Source organism: Phalacrocorax aristotelis, chromosome 2, assembly GCF_949628215.1.
Source record: "Phalacrocorax aristotelis chromosome 2, bGulAri2.1, whole genome shotgun sequence".
Lineage (NCBI taxonomy): Eukaryota > Metazoa > Chordata > Aves > Suliformes > Phalacrocoracidae > Phalacrocorax > Phalacrocorax aristotelis.
The window spans coordinates 106,204-119,185 of record NC_134277.1 but is presented as its reverse complement, the minus strand read 5'-3'; the positions used below and the strand labels follow the sequence as shown (position 1 = coordinate 119,185).

General features: G+C 65.5%; 3 protein-coding genes across 4 annotated transcripts in view; 1 reads left to right on the top strand and 2 right to left on the bottom strand.

Annotated features, from left to right (window-relative positions):
* The window catches only part of SETD2 (SET domain containing 2, histone lysine methyltransferase), a 71,317-nt gene extending 70,459 nt beyond the window's left edge, over nucleotides 1–858 (top strand). The window contains exon 21 of the mRNA XM_075082004.1: nucleotides 8–858. Coding sequence (XP_074938105.1) covers nucleotides 8–169 — 162 coding nt within the window. The 3' untranslated portion in view covers nucleotides 170–858. The remainder of the gene's footprint in view (nucleotides 1–7) is intronic.
* Nucleotides 859–1,505: 647 nt separating this feature from the next.
* LOC142052255 (death domain-containing membrane protein NRADD-like) lies at nucleotides 1,506–4,844 on the bottom strand. Of its 2 annotated transcripts, none has more exons than XM_075081996.1 (5): nucleotides 4,531–4,737; nucleotides 3,504–3,630; nucleotides 2,991–3,174; nucleotides 2,758–2,903; nucleotides 1,506–1,659 (listed from the first exon to the last, which is right to left on the bottom strand). In XM_075081996.1, exons 1-5 carry the CDS (start codon nucleotides 4,657–4,659, stop codon nucleotides 1,532–1,534), a joined length of 714 nt encoding a protein of 237 aa, XP_074938097.1. In that variant the 5' UTR covers nucleotides 4,660–4,737; the 3' UTR covers nucleotides 1,506–1,531. The 2 variants fall into 2 exon arrangements, with proteins under 2 accessions (XP_074938097.1, XP_074938098.1); XM_075081997.1 differs by lacking the exon at nucleotides 1,506–1,659 and adding an exon at nucleotides 1,673–2,196 and having other exon boundaries at nucleotides 4,531–4,844.
* A 292-nt stretch (nucleotides 4,845–5,136) lies between these two features.
* LOC142052254 (D-serine dehydratase-like) lies at nucleotides 5,137–11,531 on the bottom strand. The gene is made up of 8 exons (XM_075081995.1): nucleotides 11,166–11,531; nucleotides 10,116–10,271; nucleotides 8,966–9,246; nucleotides 8,004–8,190; nucleotides 6,271–6,392; nucleotides 5,980–6,169; nucleotides 5,804–5,909; nucleotides 5,137–5,734 (listed from the first exon to the last, which is right to left on the bottom strand). The coding sequence occupies exons 1-8, from the start codon at nucleotides 11,183–11,185 to the stop codon at nucleotides 5,645–5,647; spliced, it is 1,152 nt and encodes a 383-aa protein (XP_074938096.1). The 5' UTR covers nucleotides 11,186–11,531; the 3' UTR covers nucleotides 5,137–5,644.
* Between the last annotated feature and the right edge of the window lie 1,451 nt (nucleotides 11,532–12,982).

The window sequence follows — 12,982 nt, the reverse complement described above, 5'->3', positions numbered from 1 at the left end:
CCCGCAGCTGACTCACGGCGTCATGAACAAGGAGCTGAAATACTGCAAGAACCCGGAGGATCTGGAGTGCAACGAGAACGTGAAACACAAGACGAAGGAATACATCAAGAAATACATGCAGAAATTCGGGGCCATCTACAAACCCAAAGAGGACACGGAACTGGAGTAACCAGCGCCTCCGGCGCCCCGCCGACGCCGATTCTGCCAGGATTCGCGGTTTTAAACCACCAACCTGTGAATTTATTATTTTTTTTAAGAAAAAAACAAAACAAAACAAAAAAAAAAAAAAAAAGGAAAATAAACTCCCTTCCCCCTACGACTTAAGGCGGTTTGTGCTGCCAGGGCGACGCGGAGGAAAAGCCGGGCTTTGCTAAGCTGGGCTTTGCCTGCTCCCCTACCCCGGCGGTGCTGTTGGACGCACGCACCCGTGCGTCACCAAGCTCTGTATTATATTTTAACGTATATGTGAATATATTGATAATTTTTGGTTGGTTTATTATTTTTTTTTTTTTTTGCTTTTAGCCCAGGATGAGCCGATACCACGGGAACACTTTGTAAGGATAGTTTCGGGGTTCGGGTTTTGTTTTTGGTTTTTGTTTTGTTTTTGGTTTTTTTGTGTTGTTTTTTTTTTTTTTTTTTGGTCGTTTCCTTGGTTTTATTTTTGGTTCCGCGAGGTTTAATCTGTTCTCCTGTAAATACTGCGGAGCGGGGCCGCCCCGGATTTCTGGCAGGCCTCGTGCTATGTTGATAAGATTGATTTTACTGCTTAAATCATTTTACTTTATCCAATTTTTACGGAACTTTTTATGTAAAAAAAAAGGAAAAAAAAAAAATAAAAGAAAAATGACAAAAAATGGACACCGAACCCGGCCCCGGAAGGTTTGGCACGGCCGGGGGGCGGCTGGGGGGACCTGGCGGTGGCCCGGCTCGGTGCTCCCCCCGCTCTCGCTCGGGGACACCCCCCTCCCCGTCACCCTCGGCGTCCCCGCGGGGCCCCGACCCCCCGTGGCGGGGAGCGGGACGGGGTTTTGGGGTGCCCAAGCGCAGGGCGGGGGCGGCCTGTGCCCCTTTTGGGGTTAAAAGGGCTCTTCTGTGTCACACAGCGTCTCCCGGTGCCACCTGCCTCGGGGTCTTTTGGGGGGGGTGTGCGTGTGTCCCCCCCTGCTGGGGCCACCAGCCCCCTGCCGCGCTTATGGGGGTGAAGGTGGGACGTGTGTGGGGACACACGGACACCTGGGGACACACGGATGCTCGAGGAGACATGCTTGCGGGGGGGGGGGAACACGGATGCCTGAGGACATGTGTTTGGGGGGGACACACGGACACCCGAGGACACGTGTTTGGGGGGGACACACAGACAGATGAGGACACGTGCTTCGGGGGGACGGACACACGGACGCCTGAGGACATGTGTTTGGGGGGACACACGGACACCCAAGGACACATGCTTGGGGGGGACACACGGACAGACAAGGACATGTGCTTGGGGGGGGGACACACAGATGCCTGAGGACACATCCTTGTGACTTGCTTAGAGGGGGGACACATGGACACCTGAGGACACACATCCTGGGGACACACGGACACACGTATCCCAGTGACACACGCTTGTGGGGACGCACCATCCAGCGACAGGCGCTCGAGCGGACACACGGACGCCTGAGGACACACATCCCAGTGACACGTTTAATGCGCCCACCCAGGGACGAGCCGCGTCCCCCGCCCTCTGCCACCGCCACCAAATCACGCCCCCCCCCCCCCCCCCCCCCCAAAAAAAAAATACAAAACCCACTTAAAAAACACAACAGGGTTTGTGGCAGGAAGACGCGGGGGCTCCCGCCGAGCCCACCCGGCGTCCGTGGCACGTCCCGGCGGGCCCCGGGGACCCCGGTCACACCGCGGAGGTGGCGTCCCCCGATCCCGCCAAGCGCCGGGCCGCGTCCTGCCGGCCGATGGCGGCCAGGGCCTGGCAGAGGGTCTCCAGCGTGGCCCCCTCGGCGCCCGCCCAGGCGCTGAGCAGGGTGCGGGCGGGTGCCCGGCCCCGGCCGAAGGTGCCGATGGCGTCGGGGCTGAAGCCCAGGTGGGCGGCCAGGCTGCGCCAGTCCCCGCCGGGACCCCCGCTCTCCAGCAGCCGCTCCAGCTCCTCCTGCCGCTGCGGCGGCACCGCGCTGAACGGGTGCCCCTCGGGGCGGGGGGCTGCGGGTGGGGAGGGCGCGGGTCACGGTCGGCACCCGAAATCACCGCCCGGCGCCCGGGCGTATTTCTGTGCCGGGGGCGTCGCTGGCTCCTGGGTGGAAGGGCCTTACCAGGGCATGGGTGCTCCTAGACCCCAATCTAGGAGCTCCCCGACCCCATCTGGGTGTTCCCCAACCCCCATCCAGATGCTCCCCAACCCCGTTTGGGTGCTCCCTGGGGCATGGGTGCTCCCGACCCCCCCGTTTGGGTGCTCCCTGACCCCCATTTGGGTGCTCCCCACGCTCATCCATGTACTCCCTGACCCCAGTTTGGGTGCTCCAGTTTGGGTGCTCCCTGGGCACGGCTGCTCCCCAACCCCATTTGGGTGCTCCCCGACCCCCATCCAGATACTTCCCAACCCCTATTTGGGTGCTCCCCAGGGCATGGTGGCACCCCAAACCCATGTGGGCGCTCCCTAGAGCACCCAAACCCCATCCAGATGACATCGGGGAACAAACCCCACCCTGGGATAGCTGCCCCCCCAAAAAAACAAACCCCCGTCGCTGGGTGGTGGGTGCTCACCCTTGCCGGGCTGGTGGGGCTCCTGCAGGCTGTGGGTGTCGAGGAAGACGCCGCTGTCACTGTGCAGCTTCTCCCCGTCGGGTGACGTCCCCAAGTCGCCCGCCCGCGCCTTGGCCAGCTGCTGCTTCTGCCTGCACGTGTGCCAGCTGCCCCGCGGCGGGGGGGGGGGTCACCCGGGGTGCTGGGGTCCCGCACCCCCCGCCGGGACACCCCCCCACCCCCCAGAAACCTACCACTTGAAGGCTACGTAGGCGAGGAGTCCCACCACCACGGCGGCCAGGAGGGAGCAGTAGACGGGGATGATGTCCTTGCCGGTGGCCTCGGGCGGTGGCGGCACGAATTTGGGGGTGGCGGGCGAGGGGCCCCCCGTCACCGGCTCCCCGGGGGGGTCCCCATCCGTGCACTCCGGGTCCTCGTCTATGGGGAACGGGGATGGTCCCCCCAAAGGTTAGGGGTCCCCCACCACCTCCTGCCTCAGTTTCCCCTTGCTGGGGAACCGGCACCCATGGGGGGGGGGCTCGTGGAGTGGAGGCGGCCCCAGATATGTTGGGGTGCTGCAGTGCTGCCCCCTCCCAATCACCCCGATTTCCACTGGCCCCGCTCATGACGCACAGTGCCCCAGACCCCCGTTAGCGGGGGGAGACACCCCCTGCCTGTGGGGGGGCTGAAGGGTGCTGGGGGGGGCCTGGGTGGGGGTTTAGGCATAGGGGGTTGGGGGTGGGGGTTTAGGGGTGGGGGGCACTCACCGGGGGGGCAGGGCTGGCAGCGGGTGTCGCTGTGGCCGCAGAGCTCGGTGTCGCCGAAACCGGGGGGACATGGGGTGCAGCACCCCTCCCCCGCCGTCCTCCGGCACCCCCCGCCCCACCCCGGCACCTGCGGACACGGGGGGGGGGGTCCTGCCTCAGTTTCCCCTCAGCGCTGTCGGGGCGGAGGGGGGTGACCATGACCCCCCTCCCCCAAGTGCCCCCCCCTCCAAACCCCCGCTGCGGCCCCCCCTCCCCCATGGGGGGTCCCCGAGCACCCCCTGGTCCTGCCCTGGGGGGCGGGGGGGCGATGGCGGGGCCCCCCCGCTGGTGCGCGGGGAGTGAAATGGAGCGGGGGAGAGAGCAGTGACTGACGGTAATAAAGGAATAATAAAGTAAAATAAATCAAGTTGAAAAATTAAAGAAAAAAGAATGAAACTACAAGTAAATAATCACCGCGAAAATAGAAACAGGCATGAAATAAAATACATGGAAATGAAAGAAGCAGAAAAGAAAGAAAATGGAATAAACCGAAATGAAATTAAATGAAAGAAAGGGGGGAAAAAAATTGAATTAAAGGGAAATAATAAAAGGAGATCAGGTGAAATAATAAAGGGAAATACAGAGAAATAAAGGGAATGAAAGTGAAATAAAGTGAAATAAGGTGAAATAAAGGGAAATAAGGGAATTGAAGTGAAATAATGTGAAATAAAGGGAAATAATAAAGGGAAATCAAGGGAGATAAAGGGAAAAATACGAAATAAAGTTAAAAAATAACAAAATGAAATTAAGTAAGTAAAAAACAAAAGAAAGAAGAGAGAAAGAAAAGGGAAGGGAAGAAGCCCAGCCCAGCCCAGCCCAGCCCCAGGGCAGCACCACACAAAGAGGCGAAGCGACCCGGGGCAGGGGGCGGCCCGGCGGGTCCCGGGGCGGCAGCGGGAGCCCCGGCACGGCCCCCCCCGGCCCGCGGCCCCGCTCCCCGGCCCCACCCCGGCCCGTCCCGGCCCCCCCGGCCCCGCCCCGCCCGCACCGGGCAGAGCACCAGCAGCACCAGCAGCACCGGCAGCACCGGCGGCACCGGCGGCACCGGCGGCACCGGCACCGGCGGCGGCGGCGGCGGCAGCGGGACGAGCCGCAGCACCGCCCGGCCCCGCCGCATCGCCGAGACCCGGGCCCGGCCCGGGACCCGCTCCCTCCGCGCCGAACTCCGCCGAACTCCGCCGAACTCCGCCGAACTCCGCCGAGCCGCCCCGGCCCCACTCGGCTCCGCTCGGCCCGGTTCGGCTCCGCTCGGCCCCGCTCGGCGCGGCCCCGGGCCGGCCGGGGCGGAACGCTTCGCTATTGGCTGCGGGCGGCGGGGAGGGGCGGGGATCCGCGCGGGGCTCCGCCCCTTTGGGGCTGGGTGGGGGGGGTCCACCTCGGCTCAGCCCCGGGTTCGTGTCCCGGCCCCGCTCACCCCGGTGGCCGCTGGCCCCACTGGGACCGGACTGGTCCAAACTGGGCCCGAACGGGCCGCTTTCGCCCGGTCACACTGGGACCGGGGGTACCGGGGGACGGTGTGTGTGTGTGTGTCCCCCCCCCCCAGCCCCCTCCCCACGGCCGGCCCCTCCCTGCCCCGGGGGCGAAAGCGCCGGGAAACGGGTAAAGCGGCTTTATTGGCCCCGATCTGGGGAGGGGGCGCAGCACCCCGGCGCGGGGGCGGGGTCTGGGCGTGGGTGCAGCACCCCACGTGGGTGCAGGATCTTGGCATGGGTGCAGGGTTTGGGCAGGGGTGCAGCACCCTGGCTTGGGTGTGGGGTCTCAGAGTGGGTGCAGCGCCCCGCCGTGGGTGCAGGACTCCGGCAGGGGTGCAAGGTCTTGGTATCGGTGCAGGACCCTGGTGTGGGTGCAAGACGCTGGTGTGGGAGCAGGACCTTAGTGTGGGTACAGGACCTCGGCATGGGCGCAGGACCCCAGTATGGGTGCAACTTCTTGGTGCGGGTGCAGCACCCCGACATGGGTGCAAGACCTTGGCGCGGGTGCAGTGTCCTGATGTGGGTACGTGGCCTTGGTACCCACAGCCTGGTGTGGGTGCACAGCCTCGGCGTGGGTGCAGGGTCGTGGCGTGGCTGCAGCACCCCGGCGTGGGCTCCCTGCTCTCCTCCCTACCAGCCGCGGACGGGGTGCCAGAGCTCCACCACCTTCCCCCCGGCGTGGACGTAGTAGACGGGGTGCATGGCAGCGGTGGCGCAGGCCTGCGGTGGGTAGGGATGCTGAGCCGGGCGTGGTGGGGCGTGGCGGGGCGTGGTGGGGCGGATACTCACATGGAATGGGATGAGCGCCAGGATGCTGCCCAGCGGGAAGCGCTCGAAATCCAACTGTCCGTCGACGGCTTCCACCTGCCCGTGCTCCTGCGTCAGCCCCACCAGCCTGCGGGGACACGCCATGACGTCCCCACCCGTGTCCCATCCCCCCCCCGCCCGCCACCCACGACGCTCACCTGAGCTGAGGGTGCCCCTCGATGGCGGCACAGCCCACGGGTGCCTTGTCCCAGCCGTGGAGGCTGAGGGCGGCCCACCCGCAGTCCACCAGCAGCTGGTTGCGGTGCGGGTAGTGACCGATGACCCTGGTGAGGACACGGACGGCCACGTCCTCGGGGCGACAGGAACCCAGCAGGGTCTGCTGAAGGTCTGGGAGAAGAGGGTGCCCAGCCCAGGTTGGGGGTGCATCCCACCTGGTGGGGGTGGGGGAGTCACACCAGGGTTGGGTAGGGGGTCCCCGACCCACTCACCGTAGAAGAGGTAGTTGCCCGGGTGGAGCTCGGTGAGCTGGGCCATCTCCGGCACCGGGTGGCTGCAGGACGGCGTGGAGCCGACGCTGGCCTGGGGACACGGCACACCCGCCCGCCGCAGCCTGCCGGCACACGGACCCTCTGAGCGGCCGTGACCCTCTGAGCAACAGCACCCCCAGGTACTGTGGGGGTGGGGGCTGAGGTGGGGCCATCACCCCTGGGTGCCATGGGCATGGGACTGGAGGTGGGTCCATCACCTCCCCCTGGACACCCCGGGGCGGGGGGGGGGGGCTGGAGCTGGTGATGCCCTAGGGGAGCCTCCCCTAAATGTTCAAGGGAGCCATCCCGATGTGGCAGAGCCTCCCTTGCCATGGTGTGCCAGGAGGACTCCCAGATGTGCCAGGGAGCCAGCCAGATGTGGCAGAGAGCCCCCCAGATGCAATACAGCCCCCCCAAACACTCAAGGCAGGGCGCACCCCCAGATATGGCAGGGCGCACCCCCAGATATGGCAGAGCGCCCCTCCAGATGTGCCTGGGACCACCCCCAGATGTGCCCAGGCATTCCCAAATGTGCTTGAGGGCCACCTGTGTGAGCTGGAGACCCCCCCCCTAGATGTTTTAAAGCACTCCCAGATATGTTGGGATATATGTGGGACCCCACAGATGTGCCGCAGCACCACAGATGTGTTGGAGATCCCTCCAGATGGTTCTGGGAGCCCCCAGATATTTATGGGAGCCCCCCCGATGTGCAAGAGACACCCCCCCAGATATGCTGGCAACCCCTCAGATGTGCCAGGGCACCCTCCAGATGTGCCCGCCTCCCCAGTTAGGACATAGCACCCCTTAGCTGTCCTGGGACCCCCCTCAGATGTACCAGGACATCCCCAGATGAGCCAGAGAACCCCCTCAGATGGGACTGGGAGCCACCTGATGTGCCAGAGCCCCCCAGCTGTGCCAGAGCCCCCCTTAGCTGTGCTGGGGACCCTTACAGATGTTCCAGGGCACCTCCAGATGTGATCAAGATCTTCCCAGATGTGTCACCCCCACACACACATTCAAAGGCCACGTGGAAAGGGGGTGCCGTGTCCCCACAGCGCTGGGCTGGCAGCTGGGGGACAGTCACACTCCTGCCCCCCTCTCCCTGGCCCCCCTGGCACTGTGGGGCGAATTAGGAGGTGGGGGGGGGAGAAGAGCAGCCCCCCAACTTTGTGGGGGAGTCTGGGGGGGGGAGGGCAGCAGTTTTCCCTGCGTGTCTCAGTTTCCCCACTGCAAAACAGCGCCGCAACCAGCTGGGGTGGGACCAGTGACCCCCCAGGATGGGGAGGCCATCCCCACGCACACGGGATGGGGGGTCTCGGGGGACACCCCCACCCTCCCCCCCCCGAGCCACTGCTGTCCCCATCCCAGTGGGAACCATCCGGCAGTAATTCCCTCCAGGATGCAAAACCCCGCAGGGACAAAAGGGGGGACAAGAGGGGGGGAGGGGGGACAATGACACAGGTCACAACCCGCCACCAAAACCACATCAAAGGCGACCGGAGCTGCCAGCATCCTCCTCCGGCTCCCCGGGGGGGGCCTTTGTAGGGCCCCTTTTATGGGGGGCGGGGGTGGGTGTCATTCATATTTACAACCAGCTGCTGGGGTTTTATGGGGAGGCGTGTGGTGGGCGTCGGTGTGGCCCCCCCCCCCCAAACCCCCTTAACTCTGCCCGTCCCTGGGTTTGGGACACTCACGCGGTGACGAAGTCGAGCACGGCGGCGGTGGTGGCCCGGGCGATGGCTTGGACGGCCGGGACGTCGCGGCAGCCGTAGGTGTCCCCGCAGTGAGCGTAGACCCCCACGAGGGTCACCTCCTGCGGCGCCTCCTCGGCGATGGCCCGCGCCAGGGTCACGGCACCGGGGTCCGTGGGGCGCACGCCGGCTGCCGGCCGGGAGGAGGGGGCTAGCGCGGCTTGGCGGGGGGGTTGGGGGCTTTCTTGCCCCATGTTGGGTGAGATGGGGGGGATGGGGGGGGGGGCACGTGGCGCATCCTGGGGGGGGTGGGGGGGGTGAAGGTGGGGTTTTGGGCGGGGTGTAGGGAGGGCTGAAATGTCCCGTCGTGGGGGCTTTGGGGCACCTCTGCCCCATGGCACGTCCTTGAATAATGTCCTTTTTTTGGGTGGGGGGGTGTGTGCATTGAATGCCCCATCCTGGTCGAGCTGGGGGGGGACATGGGGCATCGCCCCCCCCACAGAGCATCCCTGTGGTGGGTGGGTGAAGGTGAGGTTTGGGAGGGGCTTAAATACCCCATCCTGGGGGCTTTGGGGCACCTCTGCCCCATGGAACAGCCTTGAAAAATGACTTTTGGAGGGGTCTTAAATGTCCTATCGTGGTTGAACTGGGGGGTTGGTGGGGCACGGAGCATCCTTCCCCAGTGGAGCATCCTCAGATAATGACTGGGTGGTTTTTTTGGGGGGAGGGGGGGTTTAAATACCCCATCCTGGTTGAGCCGCTGGGTCTGGGGGGGGTGGGACACGGAGCATCCCACCCCAGTGAGGGTCGTTGGGGTGGGTGGATGAAACACCCTCGGAGCGGAGGAGGCGCAACACCCCATCTCTGCATCCCCCTCACCCCGCAGCACCCCAAGCACTGGTGGGATTTGGGGTGGGGGGGGTTGGGGGGGCGCTGCTTTTGGAGTAGGAGGGGGTGTCACCTACCCCTGCCGTTCCCGCAGTCGAGCTTGAGCCAGACGAGCCAGCGCTTGCCGTGGGGCAGCGGGCGCTGGCGCAGGAGGGCCAGGGCCTGGGGGCTGTCGAGGAGGAGCTGGAAGGCTTGGAGGCGCTGGGCCAGGGCGGCGCACTCCTCCAGCCGCCCCCCCGGCAGCGGGTAGGCGTAGAGGATGTCATCGAAGCCCCCCGCCGCGAAGAACCGAGCTTCGGCCAAGGTGGAGACCACGATGCCCCGGCGGGTGCCGCCCGTCGCCAGCGCGGCACCTTCTCTGGGGGGGTGGGGGGTGATGGGGGGTGCTGGGCGGGGGGAGGTGGGGGGATGGTGGGATGTTGGGGAGATGCTGGAGGGGAAGGTGGGGGGAGTGTTGGGGAGGATGCTGAGGGGTCCTGGGGAGGGAACTGGGGGGGATACTGGGGTGCTGGAGGGGAGGGTGGGGAGAGTGCTGGGGGGTCCTGGGGGGATGATAGGGAGGAAGCTGGGGCGATTCTGGGGGTGCTAGGGGGAAGGAGGGGGGATGTTGGGTGGATTCTGGGGAGGGTGCTAGAGAGGAGTATGGGAGGGTGCTGGGAAATACTGGGGGGATACTGGGGGGTGCTGATGGGGAGAAGGGGGATGCCGGGAGGAATACTGGGAGGATGCTGGAGGAATGATGGTGGGGATGTTGGGTGGGGAAGTGGGGGATTGCTTGGAGGGAGGATGGGGGGATGCTGGGGGCAGATTTTGGGGGGGGAGAATGGGGAGATGCTGGGGAGACGCTGGGGGATGCTGGGGAGGGCGCTGTGGGGATACTGGAGGATGATGGGGAGGAAAACAGGGATGCTGGGGGGAAGGTGGGGGTGCTGGGCAGGAAGGTGGGGTGTTAGGGGGATGTTGGGGAAGGATGCCGGGGGATTTTGGAGGGGAAGGTGAGGGATGCTGAGGGGGAGGAGAGAGGGATACTGGGAGGATGCTGGAGGAACGATGGTGGGAATGCTGGGAGATGCTAAGTGGGGGGATGCTTGGGGGTTTTGGGGGGAAGATGGGGAGATGCTGGGCAGGAGGATGGGGGGATAAGGGGGGATAGCAGGGGGGATGCTGGGGGGATGCTGGGTGGGGGGGGTCACAGGGAGGCTGCTGGGGGGGGGGGGCCACACTCACAGCGTCTTGTGGGTTTTGACGTGGGGGCGCAGGCGGAGGCCGAGGGCCCGGCAGCGCTCCCGCATGCGCTCGGCATTGCGCCGCACCGTCGCCTGGTCCACGGTCAGCGCCGGCGTGGGCAGCTGCTCCAGGGGGGCTCCCAGCCACCTGCCGGTGCTAAGGGGAGGGGGGAACCTGCCCTGCACCCACTGCCCCCCCAAACCTGTAGCCACCATGCACCACCCCCTGCCCAAACCGCTCTGCACCCACCCCACCCCTGTGGGCACAGAGGTGGCTCCCTGCCCCCGGGGGGGGATTGGGGGGTTGGAGGCCAGTGGGATGAGCCCCCCCGCCATGGGACCTGGCACTGAGGGTGGTGGTGATGTGGGGCAGCCCAGGAGTGTCCCCCCCTCCTCCACTAGGCTCAGACCCAGGGGTTCCCTTGGTCTCAGTTGGTCACTGGGACACCTGGGACTGGGACACGTGGGTCACTGAGGACTGGGACATATGGGACTGGGAAAACTGGGTCTGGGACACCTGGGACTGAGAAACCAGGGAGTGGGCCACCTGGGCCACCTCAGACAGGGACACTGGGAATAGGGACAAGTGAGACTGGGAAACTGGGACTGAGACACCTGGGACAGGGACATGTGGGTCACCTGGGACTGGGACATATGGAACTGGGAAACCTGGGTCTGGGACACCTGGGACTGGGACATGTGGGACTGGGCACCTGGGACTAGGACATGTGGGTCACATGGGACTGGGAAAACTGGGGATGGGTCATCTGGGACTAAGGAACCAGGGAGTGGGCCACCTGGGACAGGGATACTGGGAACTGGGACACCTGGGACTGGGATTTATGGGAATGAGAAACCTGGAACTGGGTGACCTGGGCTCGGGACACTGGGAACAGGGACACCTGGCACTGGGACGCCTGGGCCCAGAATGTGGGGACAGGGACACCTGGCCATGCCCAGGTGGGACGGGACGCCCGGGCCACCGACCACACGGCTGCCCGGGGTGAAGGTCCTGGGGGCACCCTGAGCACCCAACCCTCCCCCTGCCCACCTGTCCATCCGTCCGTCCATCCCTCCGTCTGGTGCTGCGGCTGCTCCCGGCTGAGCTCCGGTGGCTCTGGCGGCCCCGCTGGTGCCCGCTCCACGTGACGCCGTGGGCACCCGCAGCCAGCCTTGGCTGGGAACAGAGGTCGCTGCCGGCCGTGGGGCCCCCCAGGGGTGGCAGGGGCAGGGGAGGACACAGGCACCGTGTCTGGGGACACTCAGCCTTCCCGAGACAGCACAGGGACAGCCTGCCAGCTCCCCGGGGACAGTGGCCGGCTACGGAGCCCTGTGCCCATGGAGGACGAGGAAGGATGGCTGAGACCTTGCATGTTCATGCTACATGTCCACGGGGCTGCTGGGACGCCCCCGTCTCGTGACACGTGGGTGCGTGGCTGCTGAGACCTGGCACGTTCACGACACGTGGGCGTAGGGTGGCTGAGGCCGCACGTGCTCATGACACGTGCGCACACGGCTGCCGAGAGCCCAGCTGCCCTGCGCTGGTAGCATGGGGGTGCATGGCTGCTGAGGTCCCGCACGCTCGTGACACACAGGGTACACGGCTGTGGAGACCCTCTGTGCTTGTGGCATGTGAGTAAATGGCTGCTGAGACCCCCCCCCACACTCGTGACACGTGGATAAACAGCTGCTGAGACCGCCCCATGCTTGTGACACCCAGGTACATGGCTGCTGAGGCCCCCCCCCCCCCCGTTCATGACACATGGTTGGATGGCTGCTGAGACCCTCCGTCCTCAGGACACATGGGTACAGGGCTACTGAGACCCCCCACGCTCATGACATGTGGGTGTACGGCTGCTGAGACCTCCCCCACTCGTAACACATGGGTACGCAGCTGTGGAGCCGCTCCCCCACTCGTGACACATGTACACAGCTGCTGCAGCCTCCCATGGTCATGACACATGTACACGGCTGCTGAGACCCCCCCACACTCGTGACACGAGGGTGCACGGCTGCTGAGACCCCCCCCCCCATACTCGTGACACGTGGGTGCACGGCTGCTGAGACCCCCCCCCCCATACTCGTGACACGTGGGTGCACGGCTGCTGAGACCCCCCCCACACTCGTGACACGTGGGTGCACGGCTGCTGAGACCCCCCACACTCGTGACACGTGAGTGCACGGCTGCTGAGACCCCCCCACACTCGTGACACGTGGGTGCACGGCTGCTGAGACCCCCCACACTCGTGACACGTGGGTGCACGGCTGCTGAGACCCCCCCCATACGCGTGACACGTGAGTGCACGGCTGCTGAGACCCCCCCCACACTCGTGACACGTGGGTGCACGGCTGCCAGAGACCCCCCCCCCCCCACTCGTGACACGTGGCTGCACGGCTGCTGAGACCCCCCCAACTCGTGACACGTGGGTGCACGGCTGCTGAGACCCCCCCATACTCGTGACACGTGGGTGCACGGCTGCTAGAGACCCCCCCCCCCCCACTCGTGACACGTGGGTGCACGGCTGCTGAGACCCCCCACACTCGTGACACGAGGGTGCACGGCTGCTAGAGACCCCCCCCCCCATACTCGTGACACGAGGGTGCACGGCTGCTGAGACCCCCCCACACTCGTGACACGTGGGTGCACGGCTGCCGAGACCCCCCCCCATACCCGTGACACGTGGGTGCACGGCTGCTGAGACCCCCCACCCCACTCGTGACACGTGGGTGCACGGCTGCTGAGACCCCCCACACTCGTGACACGTGGGTGCACGGCTGCTGAGACCCCCCACCCCACTCGTGACACGTGGGTGCACGGCTGCTGAGACCCCCCACACTCGTGACACGTGGGTGCACGGCTGCTGAGAC

Excerpts from the sequence above, each read along its gene's own strand:
- LOC142052255 (XM_075081997.1), bottom strand. The coding sequence starts at position 4,659 with ATGCGGCGGGGCCGGGCGGTGCTGCGGCTCGTCCCGCTGCCGCCGCCG. Across the intron at positions 3,631-4,530 it reads TGCTGCTGGTGCTCTGCCCG|GTGCCGGGGTGGGGCGGGGG; the intron begins GTGCGGGCGGGG and ends CCGTGTCCGCAG. Across the intron at positions 2,904-2,990 it reads GCCTACGTAGCCTTCAAGTG|CTGGCACACGTGCAGGCAGA; the intron begins GTAGGTTTCTGG and ends GCCGCGGGGCAG.
- LOC142052254 (XM_075081995.1), bottom strand. The coding sequence starts at position 11,185 with ATGGACGGACGGATGGACAG. Across the intron at positions 6,393-8,003 it reads GTGCTCGACTTCGTCACCGC|GCTGCGGCGGGCGGGTGTGC; the intron begins GTGAGTGTCCCA and ends GTGTGCCGGCAG. Across the intron at positions 6,170-6,270 it reads GGGCAACTACCTCTTCTACG|ACCTTCAGCAGACCCTGCTG; the intron begins GTGAGTGGGTCG and ends CTCTTCTCCCAG.